This window comes from Peromyscus leucopus, chromosome 9 (genome assembly GCF_004664715.2).
Source record: "Peromyscus leucopus breed LL Stock chromosome 9, UCI_PerLeu_2.1, whole genome shotgun sequence".
NCBI lineage: Eukaryota > Metazoa > Chordata > Mammalia > Rodentia > Cricetidae > Peromyscus > Peromyscus leucopus.
The window spans coordinates 59,782,846-59,799,635 of NC_051070.1; the positions used below are offsets into that span (position 1 = coordinate 59,782,846).

General features: G+C 52.7%; 1 protein-coding gene across 1 annotated transcript in view; it reads left to right on the top strand.

The window, feature by feature from the left end:
* Blk (BLK proto-oncogene, Src family tyrosine kinase) overlaps nt 1–16,577 on the top strand; it is a 46,082-nt gene extending 29,505 nt beyond the window's left edge. The window contains exons 3-13 of the mRNA XM_028884187.2: nt 1,027–1,078; nt 2,573–2,666; nt 3,421–3,519; nt 4,708–4,811; nt 8,102–8,248; nt 8,627–8,779; nt 9,720–9,899; nt 11,333–11,409; nt 13,425–13,575; nt 14,329–14,460; nt 15,802–16,577. Coding sequence (XP_028740020.1) covers nt 1,027–1,078; nt 2,573–2,666; nt 3,421–3,519; nt 4,708–4,811; nt 8,102–8,248; nt 8,627–8,779; nt 9,720–9,899; nt 11,333–11,409; nt 13,425–13,575; nt 14,329–14,460; nt 15,802–16,007 — 1,395 coding nt within the window. The 3' untranslated portion in view covers nt 16,008–16,577. The remainder of the gene's footprint in view (nt 1–1,026; nt 1,079–2,572; nt 2,667–3,420; nt 3,520–4,707; nt 4,812–8,101; nt 8,249–8,626; nt 8,780–9,719; nt 9,900–11,332; nt 11,410–13,424; nt 13,576–14,328; nt 14,461–15,801) is intronic.
* The last annotated feature ends 213 nt before the right edge of the window (nt 16,578–16,790 follow it).

Below are 16,790 nucleotides of genomic sequence, written 5' to 3' on the forward strand. Positions count from 1 at the left end.
GCCCTGCCACGTCTGTGGGCATTACCAAGATTCCAGCAGAGACCTGACAGGAGCAGAGACTGTTGGTTCCCTTTCATAGATGAGCCCTGGCCTCTCTTCTGGCTGTGTCCAAGTGTCACTGTGTCCGAGTGCACACAGTGAGATGTTTATTGAGGGAACGAATGAATGAGAATATGGGCAAATTCAAACTGAGACAGGTCAAGTTGTTTCCCCGAAGTGACATACTAACCAGTAGAAACCTAGAACCTAACTTTTAAAAGCTGTGCAATGGATACTAACTTTAGAAAGATGCCGATTCCTTACTATCACACTTGCAGAGATACAGAATCGTCTCTCCCGAGCCCCTCAGCTACATTCTCTGTTGCCGTAATAAAACACTGTAACTGAAGCAACTCAAGGAAGAGTTTATTTGGGATTCAGTTCCAGGGTTATGGGAGTCCACGGGTCCATCACAGTGTTTGTGAGATTTAACCACACTGGTGCATGGTAGATATAGCTCATTGTTTCATCTTTCTGTCATGGATTGTAAACGCTATTCCCATGATGAAAAGATGCTTTATGTGTGACTACTATTGTACTAGGCATATCCTCATACTGTGTCCTGGTACAAATGAACAGAAGTCAACCCTTGGGATAGACACCAGTGAATATTGATTGAGTTTTTGGGAAACACAATTTTAAGATATTTTTCTTTGCCAATAAATACCTGTCTGAAACGTCTTCTTTAACGGTAGAGCCAGAATTTTAACGAAGGTGGCAGTGTTTTTTCCCCTTTGAAGCTGGGTTAACTTCATACATGGTCAAGGCAAAGATGGCAGGTGGCCTGGGTGACTGGTGCTCCAAGGAGTTGACGGTGTATACGAATTTATCTAAGTTTCCCCATATGGTGGCCACTGTCCTTCCTTGGAGTGGGTCCCCACAGGTTACCTAGCCAACTGGATCTCCAGTTCGCCAACTGGATCTCCAGTTCCTCAGTCTACCTTTGCTGCACACTGCTCACTAACTAACTCTGTATTTCTGCCCGAGATTGTCTTCAACCACCTCGCCCCTCCGTCTCCGAACCAGCACCCAGATCAAGGTAGGAATGGGGCACTGGGGCATCTCTCCAGGCCACATCTTGTGTTGCCAGAGCAGTTGGGGCGAGCCCTATAGGGCTGGAAAGGAGCAGGGGAGGCTGGGAGCTTAAGAACCTCTCTGTGAGCCGCAAAGGAGACCAAGGAAAGAGTTACGGGAGTGCATCTGCACTGTCGAGGCCTGGCTGGCAGACTCTAGCCCCCAGACTCAAAGGGCAGCAGGACTGCTCTGTCCTTCCCTCTCAGCACAAGGTCTGGTCCACGTGGAGGACAACGTCTTGCCTGCCTCTTCCCATCTATGTCCAGTCTCCACAGAAACCTTCTAGTCACAAATGCTTCCTCCTTCATCCCAGACTCCACTCTATGGTGGTCACATAATGAATGAGCCTCCTCTTGGGCCAGGACTCAGGCTTCGAGGGCTCCCTGGATGGGGCCTCATTCAGAACTGGCCTCCATAGCATCCCTGTCACCCATCCACACCAGCCATCCCTTCACTCACTCACAGAGGACGCGGAGCTTGCAGCACGCAGACCGCTGTGTTCCGGGACAGGGGAAGATGTCACAGTGGGTAACACACCTCTCCTGTCCTGAGAGAGGCCAGCTTGTTGCCTTTATGAGCAAAGTGCTGAAACTGGTGTCCCTTCCCTGGCTAAGGTCACCATCTTTCCCATCAGACAGGTGATCCCTCACTTTCTAACAGGGAGTGGTGTCTCCTCTTCAGAATGGAAGCTTAGGGGAAGGAAGTAACTGAGCCTTTGGCACAAGTCTGAGTCTCAACACTGCCAGGGACCCCTGTCATTCATGCCAAACCTCCTCCCACCAAGGGAAGGTCCCAGCCTCAGGCCATACTACTCATCCATGACAATGCTAGGTCATCTGCAAGCTACAAGTCTCCAAGAGATTCTGCCAGGTGTTCAGGGGTCCCTGGTGCCAAACCGTGATCATCAGAAAGGTGGTCCTCCATGCTCCCGAGCCTACTGCTGCCTCAGGGCCTCCAGCATGTCAACAGCCCTCCAGGAGAGGCACAGAGCCAGGAAGGACAAGTGCTGAGGGCCACTGGGAAGCTCTGGGCACAAATGCCATGCAAAGAGCAGGAATAGAGTGGTTACATGACCTCTGGGATAGAGGCTGGGAAAGGATGCTGAGGGGGTGCGCCAGAGGCAGGCTGGACGCAGGATCCCGGACTTGGGCTTAAAGCCCTCTGAGGGCTGGCAATGGCTGCCTCCATGTAGCCACCCTTCCAAATCTTTGCCCAGGCTTGAGGTCTGAAAGGAAGATGAGCTAGGCAATGAGAGCCAGCCTACTCCTAGATTGGACATGGATGGGTCTAGGTGTCACTTCCTGAGAATTCCCCTTTCTTGTCCAAAGAGTAGCCTCACATGGCTTCCCTGCCACTAATCCTCTTGGGAGCTGGAAGATGGCTTGCACCACACCGTCCCCCAGACCTCCACCTCTGTTGTGGGTCACAGTGGTAGCCATCTTTCCCTTGTTCTTTTCAGAGGAGCATTTTGTGGTGGCCCTGTTTGACTACGCGGCCGTGAATGACAGGGACCTGCAGGTGCTGAAGGGGGAGAAGCTGCAGGTCTTGAAGAGGTAAATTTCTAGAATACCGCCCCCCTGTCAGCACAGGACCCCCCCATTGTCCGCCTCCCTCATTCACCCACCACATCCCCGGGGCGCCCCTTGAGGGTCTTCCACATCGCCACACACCCTCCTGTCACCCAGTATTCTCTCTAGCCGGAGCCACTGTCCTCCCCTCCAGGTCTTTCTGGCCGGGTCGTTTCCACTTCCAGCCTTCCGCTCTGCTGTTAAAAATCTAACACAACACGAAGCCGCTCTGGACCCCACATAAAAACTCCATGTTGGCTTATTTCCTGTGCTCTTTCTCAGGACACCCTCCAATGTCAATGTCTGCCCGCGTTCTCCCTCTCCCTTCCTCCACCCTTCAAGCCTACGTCACGGAACCTCGAGGTCTGATTGGTTCCTAAAGTTCTGCAGTGGGTTTGAGCTGAACCCATAAGTGCCCTGACCTTTGACCCTACATGGGTTTCCAGGTCCTCCCTTGTCAGCAGCCCTCCTGGTTTTGTTTTCTTAGTCCCCACTCATCCCATAAATTTTGGACATTTCCCACGCTGCTCTGCTCCAGGACCTCTCCTGCCTGTCACATGCTCGGCACAGTGGATGGGCCACTCCACTCACACAGCACCTCCTTATCACCAGACTGTCCGTCCGTCTCTGCCATCCTGTCTCCTACCAGAGTGGGATCTGTTTGGGGGGTTGCCGGGAGCAACCCAAAACACCTTGGGGGAGCCTCTGTCATGTTTCTGTCTCCCCCTCTTCCCACTAGCACTGGAGACTGGTGGTTGGCCAGGTCACTCATCACCGGAAGAGAAGGCTATGTGCCCAGCAACTTCGTGGCCCCAGTGGAAACTCTGGAAGTAGAAAAGTAGGTGGATAAATTGCCTCAAGCCAGAGGTGGCAGGGCTGCCCCAGCCACTCTGAGTACGGCAGGGCCAGGACGTGACCTCATGGCGGCTGTTGGCGAGGGGCTGGGAGTCATAGGTTCTGGGTGTCTTCTAACGCTCTGAGGGATGCCGAGGAAGTCTGTCTTCCCGTCTGAAAGAAGAGCCGCCTGCTTCCCGGCTTCTCTGGATGAGGCTATCCTGTCTGGTCCCCTCCAGAATCCACAGCGAGGCTCTGTGTCCTGCAACCACTCTCCACCCCCTCTAGGGACCGTCCCCAGAGGGCCTCTTCAGCATTCTCATCACCAGCTTCCAAGGTCCACCCGGGCCACTCACCTACTCCCCCACATGGTGCAGAGACATGGGCTCGCACCATCTCACGGTGGTGACACTCGCCTCCTTCCCTTCCCTTCCCACACCCTGTGTCGGCCCTGGGTCTTTCTCCAGAACCATGTTGTATTAGTTATGTCTTTTGTCACTATTAAAAAAAAAAAACCACACAGTTTAAGGGAGGATTTATTTTGGCTCATGGTTTTAAGAGAGTACAGTCCATCGTGGTAGGAAACATAGTAGAGTTCATGGTGGTAGGAATGTACAGCTGGGGGCCTCTCACATCTCAGTGGGCCAGGAATTCGCCAGAGCTCCAGCAGGGAAGCTGAGCTGGCTTGTCACCTCAAGTACCACCCCCGTGGCCTCCAATTAGACCTCATGTCTCAAAGGTTCCACAACCTTCCAAAACGGCACCACTACTAGCTGGAACCACATACTCAAACATACGAGCCTGGAGGGAGCATTTTACATCCGACCACAAGTGACAAAAGCCTCACAGTGAAGAGAGGGGACTTGGAAGGAATCCAGGCCCAGAAAGCCCCTGGCAGTACCGTTATTCACTCAGATGGCAGGAAAATGTCAACCTCATGACTACATCTGGTGCGGGGGGAGGGTAGTGGATCAGGTGTGATTTTTGCAGTCTGACACTAATAGAGATCACCTAACCCATGTTTTCACTTCATTCAGGGAAAACATGAGCCTGGAGGATGATGGGAGATGGGATGGAATAGGGTTGCAGGGACTTATGGGCATCTAACTGAACGAGATGTGAGGAACACCTCAGGATTGACTTGGGGGGTTGTCACCAACTCTGAGGCTCACCCTATCTAGCTGTTTTCCAGATGGTTCTTCAGGACCATCAGCCGGAAGGATGCCGAGAGGCAACTGCTGGCTCCAATGAACAAGGCTGGCGCCTTCCTCATCAGAGAGAGTGAGAGCAATAAAGGTGAGTCCGGGAACCTCACCGTCCCACTTGCTGTGCGTGGTCCTGGGGAGGCCCCACTGAGGCCTCAGTCTAAAGTGGGAGGGATTCCCCATGGCTTCTGTCCTGTGTCCCTGCCTGGGAGCTGGCTTTGAGGCTGTCCACACCCGCTGTTCTCCTGGCCTCAAGACTGATACCGCTGGGACCTGGATGGCAGGGGGAATGGAAAGTCCTATGCCGCGGTGGTCAAACTAGCGAAGTGAGGCAGATGGGGGGCTGAGAAAGGAAAGGTACCATATAGCTCTCAGTCCCTGGCCACATTTTGGAATTAAAGAGTCAAGAAGCTCAGAGAATCTTTAAAAAGCATCTTGGGCAGAGGCTGGCAGGTCTCTGGAGGCTAGGAAGTGGCCCGTGTCCAGCTGTAGATGGGCCAATGCCTGGTGAATTAGAAGCTGCCAGGTGTGGTAGTGCACGCCTGTAATCCCAGCACGTGAGAAGCAGAGGCAGGTGAATCTTTGTGAGTTCGAGGCCAGCCTGGTCTACAAAACAAGTTCCAGGATAGCCAGGGCTGATACACAGAGAAAGCCAGTCTTGAAAAACCAAGCAAACAACAACAAAATCAGAACCAACACCCAAGACTCAGGGATTCAAATCTGTCTGGGACTGAGTCAGTTGCTGCCTCCAGCCTCGGGTCACTCTTCTCCTTCCCTCCCTTCTCTTGACATTTTCTAAATAATATTCTCCCCCATCGCTCTCTTTGTTTATTTATTATTTTTTGAGAGAGTCTTGCTATGTAGTCTAGGCTGACCTTAACCTTGTATTGCTCCTCTTGCCTCTGCTGGGAGCTGGGATCACAAGCCTGTGCCGCCACATCCAATTGGCTCTCCTTTCTAATGGCTTTGGTTTTGATTTGGAGACAAGACCTCACTTGCTTTTGTGGTTCTCGGAATCGAACCCAGGACCTCAAACACTAGTCAAGTCCTCTACCCCAGCTCTGAACCCCCTACCCCTGAACTCCACCCCAGCTCCTTAATATCCTTTTTATTATAAAGTAGGAAGCATGTACAATGCATTAAAAAACCATGAGTGGATATAAATTATACAGAGCAATAGGTAGACCCCCGTGTAACCACAGCCAGAAGGCAGAAGATTCTAGAAGAAGAAGAGCCCCTCACTCCTCCACTGGCTCTTCCCTGAGAGGTGATTGGTTGGTCGAGAGGCCTCTCCTCTTTTCTTGGGTTAACTTTCACTCCCTTCTAGCCTCCCACAGTGCTGTGTCTATTGTGGCTTTTCATTCAACACTGTGTGATTCTCCATGTGTACATGCATGCTCCTCATAATTTCGAAGCGGAATCCCGCCCTCCATTGCAAAGCCATAGTCTTTATTTGCAAGCCAAGCAAGAAGCTGGCACAGATGCCCCATGTGACCCTTGGGATGCCCCTCAGCTTCTCAAGCAGCTGTTTATTGCTTTCTATGTGAGGATCCACTAACACCCTAGCTGAAAGGTAGATGGACCACTCAGTGTTAAGGGATCTGTGAAGAAAGGGTTTAGTAGGGGGTGAGTAGGAGTTGAGAGAGGGTGGTGGTGAATGAAAATGACTGTGACTCATTATACAGGGTCAAAACTAGCCGGGTGGCAGTGGCGCACGCCTTTAATCCCAGCACTCGGGAGGCAGAGCCAGGCGGATCTCTGTGAGTTCGAGGCCAGCCTGGCTACCAAGTGAGTTCCAGGAAAGGCGCAAAGCTACACAGAGAAACCCTGTCTCGAAAAACAAAAAAAAAAAAAAAAAAAAAAAAAAAAAAAAAAAAAAAAAAAAAAAAAAAAAAAAAAAAAAAAAAAAAAAAAAACAAAAAAAAAAACCAAGTGTTTAAATACCCACACCATGTGGTGGTGCATACCTTGAGTCCCAGCACTTGGGAAGCAGAGGCAGGTGGATCTTTGTGAGTTCAAGGCCAGCCTGGTATAGAGTGAGTTTCAGGACAGCCAGGGCAACACAGAGAAACCCTGCTTTGGAAAAAAACAAAAACAAATCCATACTTCTCCATATGCCCCAGGCAGCCCAGAGACTTCCCAAAGGCAGGAGGTCCCATGGACATGGAGCTGACGGTATTGGGGTGCTCTTTAAGAATACTCAGTTGCCATAAGGTAGGCAGGACCTTGGAGGGCTTCAAGCTTCAGGAGCTGTATCTAATGAAGGAAAGAAAGGGATGCTTTGGCGTAGAGCCAGGAAACTACATAGGTGCAGCATCCTGGTGAGAAAAGCTCTTGACCTCATTGTGCTGGTGTGAGGATAATCAACTCCATAGTGCCCGCTCTGGGCCCTTAGAGACCCAGGCACGCCGGCAAGGAGCAGGGTGGGGTGGGGAGGTCTGCAGTATCCAATCTAGGGTCCAGGGGCGAGGGCTGTGGCATCCTCAAGGTGTGTTGGACAGGAGCACAGCCTCTTGGCGTTCTTTCGAAACTAGGTTGTGAGGGTCACATTGGCCAAGAAAGACACAAGCAGGGAAGAGGCTTGAGATAGGAAAGCACCCAAAACAATTAGCACCGCACAGGATCAACGTCCTCTGCGGAGAGGTGTCCAGGCCTGACCCCTTGTGGCAGAGGGTGGGACTGCTCCTCCAAGGCGTATCTACAGGGAGGGTGGAGTGCCCCTCACCCCAAAGTCTGCTGCTACCTCTCCAGGTGGCCTCCATTCAATGTCCCCGTCTTGCAAATAAAGAGTTTGAAAATTCTGTGGCAGCCACAGGGCTGGACAGAGGAGTTTTATAAAGGCTCAAGGGAAGGCGTTTCTTAGCTGAAAATTCTTCCTTCCTGTGTACTAACCCCTCTGCCACCTGCTTCCTTGTCCGTATGAAAATGTCAACACAGGCTGTAAAACACAGTGTGAATTTGGAAAGACCTCTGGGGAACAGCTTGCTCTGCTTCTGGGAAGGGCATGGAACTGGAGGCCCCGACTGGCCATTTCTCTGGGGAAGTCATCAGGCCTCAAGTCAAAGATGTTAAAGCTCCAAGTCCCCCGGCGACCCTCCATTTCTCAGTATCTCAGGCACCCCGATAGAGGACCCATGTGTAGCTGAGAAACAGTCCTGTCTGTCCCAGAGTTCCTGATTCCCCGGCAGTGTGGGGACTTGAGGGAAAGTCTGGGTCAGACAGCCAATGGGAGAGTAGAGAGTAAAGACAAAACGAAAGGGAATTTGTGTTGAAATGGCTGAGAGCAGGATACCGAATTGGGGGTACCTTTTTCAGATCACAGGAACCCTGTCCTGGATTTACATTCCTGCCTCACTTCTCATGTGTCTATTAACCCTCCAGGTGCCTTCTCCCTGTCTGTGAAGGATGTCACCACCCAGGGGGAGACGGTCAAGCACTATAAGATCCGCTCACTGGACGATGGTGGCTATTACATCTCCCCACGGATCACCTTCCCCACCCTCCAGGCCCTGGTGGAGCACTATTCCAGTAAGAGGTGTCAGGGCATGAGGGTCCCAGAGAACTCTTGGGTTCTCTATTGTACGATCCCAAACTATATGAATCAACTGAGGCGGCGGGGGGTGGGGGTGGGGGTGGGGGGGTGAGGGGGGGAGAGGGGCTGCCAAGCCGGACTTAAGGAATCGCCAAGTCTCAGTTTAATGATTTAAGATCAGTGGCCTAATGCTTGACATGGGGCTACTTGGGAAGCAGCAAGGACCTGCAGTCTCAGAGAGTGCAGGCTCCAGACATCATGTCCTGCCTGCCACAGTGGGAGGGAGGAGAGAAGGGACACAGTTGGGGACAGTGTGGTTCCTAAGGGAAGTCTGCTCTGGTGGCCTCCAGATTCTCTTTTCTCCCCTGATACAGAGAAGGGGGATGGTTTGTGCCAGAGACTGACCCTGCCCTGTGTGAGCCCAGCCCCGAAGAACCCCTGGGCGCAGGATGAGTGGGAAATCCCCCGGCAGTCTCTTAAGCTGGTCCGGAAACTTGGGTCTGGGCAGTTTGGAGAAGTCTGGATGGGTGAGTTGTGGCATCCCAGGTTCCCTCACTCTACTCGGTGTTCTGAGCCTGAAGCGGACATGGAGGCAGACAGCTCCATATGGGCAGCACACCCCCTTCCCTGAGATGCCTGTGAGGGACAGAGGCATAGCTATGTAGCTTTACACATGAGCTAATAAGGCTCAGATGCCAAGGAACTCACATTGTTGCTCTATTTTCCTTGTAGTAGGAGAGACTCGAATCCAGCTCTCCCTAATTTTAAACCAGTTACTCTCATTTTCAACTGGATGCTAGCTTTGTGGCTGACTGATGTATACTTGACCATTTTATTAGGTCCTCAGAAGCCATCCATCAGGCATTGGGAGGCAAGAGCCAGGAGGCAGGAGCTCCGGGGTCTGTGCAAACAGAAGCCACACTTGCTGGTGTGTGTGTGACTGTGGGAAGTCAGACCCCAGTGCCCACACCATTCCATCATAGCGGCTGCTGCTGCTGCTGCTGCTGCTGCTGTGTATTTACAACACTTCCCAAGCATAACATAAGGCCCTTTGTCTTATTCTGCTCTGGTCTGTGTCTCTGGAGCACGACTTCTAAGTCCCATTCTGATGCCTCCCAGAGTCTCACACCCAGAACTGAGGCACTCTAGCTGGAGCTATATACCTGGTCCTCACAAGGCTCAAAACCCTGGGAAGGGCAAGCAAGCCTCAGCTACTGCCTATGCCCTTCAGTGGATGTCGTCCTATTTCCCCCAGACTGCATGAATCCCACCGCAGCCTGAGGCTCCATCATGGGTCTGTAGAGACAGGCTGGCATCTTACACAAGACATGCTCTCTTATCATCCATTCCTCTTAGGAACAGCATGTTCCAGCTTGGACCTTGGGCCCACAAAGGGTAGGGCTTGAATCTGTGGTGAAGGGTTTTCTTCCATGCCTGAGTGGCTCCTCTATTCCCTTGCCCTGTCAGGTTATTACAAAAACAATTTGAAGGTGGCCGTCAAGACCCTGAAGGAGGGAACCATGTCTCCAGAAGCTTTCCTGGGCGAGGCCAACATGATGAAAACCCTGCAGCACGAGAGGCTGGTCCGTCTCTACGCCGTGGTCACCAGAGAGCCCATCTACATTGTCACGGAGTACATGGCCAGAGGTGGGGCCCTTCCTCTCTCTACAGGACAGGGCTGAGAGGGTAGACACGAGAGTGGATCATGGTGGTGGGTTGGTCTGACCTGAGGGTTCCTATGGGGTGTAGCTAGAGTTTTCCTGCCTTGCCCACAGTCAGGACAAATCTCTCTCACCCGCCAGTCCCACAGCCGCTCAGACCCAACCAAGTAAACACAGAGACTTATATTACTTGTACAGACTGTATGGCCATGGCAGGCTTCTTGCTAACTGTTCTTATAGCTTAAATTAATCCATTTCCATAAATCTATACCTTGCCACGTGGCTCGTGGCTTACCGGCATCTTCACATGTTGTTTGTCTGTGTCTGGCAGTGTCTCCTTCCGCCTTCCTGTTCTTTCTTTTCTCCTCTCTGTTAGTCCCGCCTATACTTCCTGCCTAGCCACAGGCCAATCAGTGTTTTATTTATTGACCAATCAGAGCAACACATTTGCCATACAGAACATCCCACAGCAATGGGGGAGCTGTAAGCTTTATCGTATGAGGGGGGGGGGAGCTGAGAAACAAGGGAGAAGCATCTTCACAGAGCTTTGTTCTCAGCTTGGGAAGCGCAGCCTTCCAGAGCATGGAGTTTGCTTCTGGAGTATGTTTTCTACTCCCAGAGCATGCCCTGTGTTTCCAGAACCTCATTTTTGTTTCTGCAACACACACATCATACTTTGATCCCCACTGTGATGGACAGAGCCTTGCAAAGTAAAAAGAGCCATAGGCTGGGCATCCAAAGGTGGAACCCAGTTCCACCTCTTCCCAGTTACGGGAATGTTGCCAAGCCTGTGAACATTTCACAGTAACGGGTGTCAGGGGAAATGGGGCCCAGCAGCCTCTGTATGAGGTCTGGCGGCCTCTGCAGTATCTCCACAGGGGACAGTTGACCAGGGATCAGACCTGGCTCTACCTTCTGCCTAAGGGACCTCGCCCTTCTTATGGCCCTGATGTTACCTTGCTTCCTGCAGGTCCTCAATGTGACCATGCTAATTATAATAATTGTCACCACGGGAGCCGGCATCACAGACTGTGCTGGGTACCTGCCTCCTGGCACCTACCTGGCAGTGGAGGAGTCTCATTTTTACAAGCCCCAGCTCTCCCTCCTGGTGTCTTCTTGTTAATGCTTCCCTCAGGAGAAGTTTCCATCAAGGAGGGAAATGGACCTAGGAAGACACGTGGGAACATCATGCTTGGAAAGAACACTAACCTCAGGCCCAGAACTGGCATTTAACTCCAGCTCTGCTGACCTAAGAGACCCCAGACAGGTCCCTGAACTTGGCTGAGAACTAACTTTTGGAAGTCTAGGGGCTAGTTCCCATGAAGTATGAGGCTCCTCAGACATAGGCAGACCCTCCACCGACCAGGATCACAGAGCCGGGGTCTAGCCACTTTGCACTCACTGTCTCTCTTTTCCTAGGATGCTTGCTGGATTTTCTGAAGACCGATGAGGGTAGCAGATTGTCCCTTCCAAGGCTGATTGACATGTCAGCCCAGGTTGGTGAACTATGAGGCAGAGGAATCCTGGAGTGATGATACCCCCTCTGTGCTTTGTGACTATACTGAATCCCCTCTGTTGGTCAGATGAGGGCTGGGCTGTGAAGGACAGAAAGCCTGAAGTTCTAAATGTATAAGCACCTAGAGGTGGACAGATGAGAGGCTCTGCCCACTGATGTCTTCTGCTGGGCACAGAATCTTAGCATGGAATGACACCTTACTATGTCAGATGACTGCTGTCTTTACCACCCACCCCTGCCTCTTCTTAGCCAGCAAGAAGGGGATGGGGATAAAATTCCACCTTCTTCACTCTAAGGACATTCCCGTTACATTTGCTCTTACATGTCCTCCCCACTCCACTTGCCTCAATGACCCACTTGGCTGCGAGGGAGTCTGGGAAATGTAGTTCCAACTCTGGGCAGCCATGATGGGATATTAGGAAGGTAGAGATGGCATCTGGTGTTGGAAAGCCAGGGTGTAGGCAAGAGTTCTGTTTAGTAGGTTGGCAGTCATGCTTTGCTATGACTTTGTTCTTCAACGCATCCATCTTGCCCCAGAACTCCCAAGTCTTGATGCAGCCCTGGAACTGGCCCTAGCCTCATTGGCAGGCATGAGCCATGTACAGTACAAGGGATATAACGTTCTAGAGACACCTCCTACACACACACACACACACACGCATGCACGCACGCACACACGCACATCTACCATCAGGGAATTCCAGACCTCGTCTGGACTGACTTTTGGTTCCCTCTGGGTCCATGGATAGAAGTCTCCAGCTTCTGTGAGGAGAGAGCAGAATCAAGATGGGGAGGTGTCTTTCTCCCCTGGGGATTCTAGCTGAGGGGTCTAACTGGCAGGAAGACACATCTGGTGGCTCTGAGTGCAGCTGTTAAAACTGGAACTCTCAGCAAGAAAGCTGTGGTCTGTGGTCAGCCCGTGAGACATGCTGTCAACACATACAGAGCTATGAAGGGGAGCCTTCTTGCCCACACTTTACCCCACATGCCCGCTTGCCCACTGTGACTTCCCACACTGTCCCGTATTATCTGCAGCTGGCATCAACTCAGGAACTGAGGTCACAGAGTCTTTTTCCACTGGGGTAGCAGAGACCTACTGAGGCAGCTGGTAGGGTGGGTGCAGAAAGTTAACCCTGGCCACTGGCTTTGAGGCAGGCACTTGCTGGTCAGGAGCCTTTCCTTATCTCGGGTCAGGTCATTCCTTTTCCTTATCTCTCTCTGCCCATTCTCTTTTAACCCCACTGCACAAAGACCCTCCCCCAAGGGAAGGTTGTGAGAGTATGTACCTGAGTTCCTAGGCAAGTAGGATCCGTTCAGAGGCCGGCAGCCTGCAGGAACAGAAGAGAACTGAGGTCACTTTATCCATCCATCAGTGAGTGACCAAAGCCTTAATGATCTGGCTCAGGTGCTCGGGACAGACGAGGCTCCTCTTCTATGAGAACCTCTGTTCCCCTAGATTCCACTTTCACCCTGGGGCAGGGGCAGGTTCAGGGCCTCAGCCACAGTCAGTGCCTTCAACATTGACCCTAACTCTGTGTGCTAGAGATGGCTTCTCAAGTCCCAGGTCAGAACTGTGACCTCCCCGCTACCCAGGAAGTGACGCAGCCTGTTGGAAGTTAGTGATTCCAAGGCGTAGTTGGCTCTTCTGAGAGAAGTGTCCACTGAGGGAGCAACCCTGTGCTTCCCTGCTATCCCTGTACACCCTGTTCATCCCTTCTTCTCCCTCCCTCAGCCCCAGCCTTCTTTTGCTATCCCTGGTCGGCAGAACCTGGGAGACAGTTGCCTGGAAAGGGAGGACAGGGTGTGGATGTCAGCCTAGGGTGTTTGACGGCAGTTTCTCTGCTGCCCTGGGCTCTGTGCTGGTCTCATGGGGAGGGGTGGATGCTTTCTCTCCCCCCACTCCCCACCCAGCCTTGTTCCTCATCACCTGGCAGGGGATGTGAGGCTGGTGGGCTCCGTTCTTGCTGCCTTTCACCATGTGACCTGTCCCCTCAGGTCGCAGAAGGGATGGCTTACATTGAACGCATGAATTCCATCCACCGTGACCTGCGGGCAGCCAACATCCTGGTGTCTGAGAGCCTGGGCTGCAAAATCGCTGACTTCGGCTTGGCCAGGATCATCGACAGTGAATACACTGCCCAAGAGGGTGAGCAGACTCTCCCCCCACCCACAGGGGGGCCTTTGCACTTCTCAGTTCCCCGAAGTCCCCTTGAACGTCTCCTTGGTGTTGGAGATGGGTAGGGAGACCATGGGCCTGTGTTTGCCATGTCGCTGGGCTCTTTCCCAGCTAGTGCAGCGCTTCCTTTCCCTGGATGGAGGGAGGCTGGGGCAGAGAAGCATCTCATGCAAAGGAGCACCTTGGGACCCTTTGTTCCTAACGGCCTTGGAATGCTGAACTATCTCCCTCCCCGACCTGGAGACTCCCATGCACATGAATCTAGTAAAGGAACCGAGGGGCCCTGCAAGGGCTCTCCAGTCCCACTTGTCACACCTGCTGATCCCCAGACTAAGCTGAGAAAATACTTTTCCCATCCAGTTCCTATCAACCTCCTGTGGAAGGAGGGGGTCATGGAGCACACCCTGGAAGACGTGGCCCTAACTAAAACATAATCATCCCACTCTCGCACCCGAGTGAGGGTTGCCATGGAGCTCTGCTCTGTTAATACGAGGGAGGGAGAATTGACTTTGTAGGAAGACTTCAGTGCACTGAGCGAGCAAGCAGTGTAGGTTGGACGCACCACCCTAAGTGGTAGAGTCAGGAGGATAGCCAAGGCCTGGGGATCCATACCTCTCCTCAGGGGACTTCAGGCTGGCTCCTGAGACTGAGAAAACAGGGCTAAGCCTATGGGATGAGGGTGGAGAGTTGGCAGTCCCTGGGGCTAATGCGCTTTCCTGGCAGGGGCCAAGTTCCCCATCAAGTGGACTGCCCCAGAGGCCATCCACTTCGGGGTGTTCACCATCAAGGCTGATGTATGGTCCTTCGGAGTCCTGCTGATGGAGATCATCACATATGGACGTGTTCCCTACCCGGGTAGGTACTGCCCCTGGACTTCTCACCAACCTCCTGGAACATCCTCAGGGTGGCTCCCCAGGCTCGGTGCCTATAGGTACCACGCACTGGTCAGGGCAGGGTCTCATCACAGGGACCACACACTGGTCAGAGCAGGGTCCCATCACTGGGACCACACACTGGTCAAGGCAGGGTCCTGTCACAAGGACCACATACTGGTCAGGGCAGGGTCCTGTCACAGGGACTGAGGCCCAGACCTGCATTTTGACTGTGGGCTTCTGTCTCCTTGCTAGCATTGCTCAGGGCCACAGGGCTTCATCCTTCCTCCCAAAGAGCTCATATGGATCCCCAGAAGCAAGCACAGTGAATGCTATAAGACAGCTTGTAGGTTGAGGACAAGATTTTCAGCTTAACATCACCCCTCAGGGTGGAATCTCCAAAGTTCTGTCCTGAGGTGAGGACCTGGACTCCCTGCCCAAGTCAGGAGAGCCCAGGCGGCAGTTATGGGTGGTTGTTTTCCACAGCATCCCCTCCAGCGAATACTTCCATAGCGAATACACATCCGGGAGAAGCTGCCTATGATTGCTGAAAACCCCATAGTTCCTTCCCAGCTCTTCTCCAAACAGTGTAAAGTAAAAGGCATCCTTAAATATGTCACCAAGGCTGGGGAGATGGCTCAGGGGTGTGTGTGTGTGTGTGTGTGTGTGTGTGTGTGTGTGTGTGTGTGTGTGTGTGTGTGTGAAGTGCTTGATAGGCAAGCATAGAGGAGGACCTGATCCTGGTTCCCCAGAACCCAGGGGTAACTCTGGCCACAGCAGAGCAGGTCTGTAATCCTGGCACTCCTACAGTGAGATGGGGGAGAGATTGGAGAGACCCCAGAAGCTCAAAGGCCACCTAGCCTGGAGTATGCAATGGCAAATAACATAGAGAGACCCTGTCTCAAACACGAATTAAGGCCACGATAGACACTGGATGTTATCCTCTGCCCTTTGCCCTTTGCCCTCAGCTCTTTGCCCTCTGCCCATTGTTCTGCTCTCACTCTCACACACACAGATTAGAAAAAAAAAAAAAATTAGATGGCCCCAGAACCAGATGTAATGGCTCAAGCTTATGATCCCAGCACTTAGGAGGCTGGGACAGACAGATCTTGAGTTCAAGGTTAGCCTGGGCTATACAAGAAAACCCTTTTTAAAAAATCAAAACGGCATGACCCGACACCTATGTGACCTTCCAGGGTTAGACTGGCCATAGTGCGTCAGAGCCTGCTGTCTCCCATCTAGTGCTGGTCTACCACCCCCAGGGCCCGTCACGGCCCTCCTGGGGCACCACCTGCCCTGATGCCCCCTGTCCACCCTCCTCCAGGAATGAGCAACCCCGAGGTCATCCGAAGCCTAGAGCATGGCTATCGCATGCCCTGCCCGGAGGCGTGTCCACCAGAGTTGTACCGTGACATCATCACTGAGTGCTGGCGGAACCGGCCAGAGGAGCGACCCACCTTTGAGTTTCTACAGTCGGTGCTGGAGGATTTCTACACTGCGACGGAGGGCCAGTATGAGCTGCAGCCCTAGCCACCCGTGGGCTCGGCGGGGCTCCCTCCCGAGCCTCCTGCTGGATGCTTACTTCGGGTTAACATGCTCACACCTGGCTCTTCTTCCAGCCCAGACAGGTTGTGAAGTCAGGTTGTGGAATGACATACCTACTTCTCCGTTGAGGGAACCAGGGGACAAAGGTGGCTTCACGGTAGGGCACGGACTCTCGAGGCAGAGCCTCGGTCCATCCTTCACTGACTGTGTGCCCTTGGGAAAGTTACCGAGCTGCTCTGTGTCTCCTGTTCCTTGCATATAAAACAAGGAAGGGTTGTATTAGAACTTACCTCCAACTGTGTTCGGACCTGGGAGGGTGCTGAGAGCGGAGTCTGAACTGTTAGTGATGGGCAGTGTGTATGTAAGGCAGTCCTTACCTCGAGGGGGACTGATGGCAGGTGGCCAGAGCTCCTACCCCTCTGACCTCCAGAGTCTCAATAGCAAGGGTCTCCCTGTCTGCTGCTGCAGAACCACAGGCCAGTCCTCCAGGTAGCCCTGGCCTGGCTGTGCCCCCGCACTTTGGGACTTTTCTTTAATAAACTCCTGAGAGTTTCACCTTTCTCCAGGTCTTTACTGGTAACGCAATCAGATGCAACACACAAGGTGTGTGTAGAAGGTGGGGAGCACCCAGGGCGCCAACCCCACTATCCAACACCCAGCAAAGGACATTGGGTACAACTGGCAATGTCTTTCCTGGCCAGCAGGTGGCGATCTCACCCCACAAACCTCGTGTCTGGACCTCCTGGGCTCCAAGGAAGCCAGCTCTGG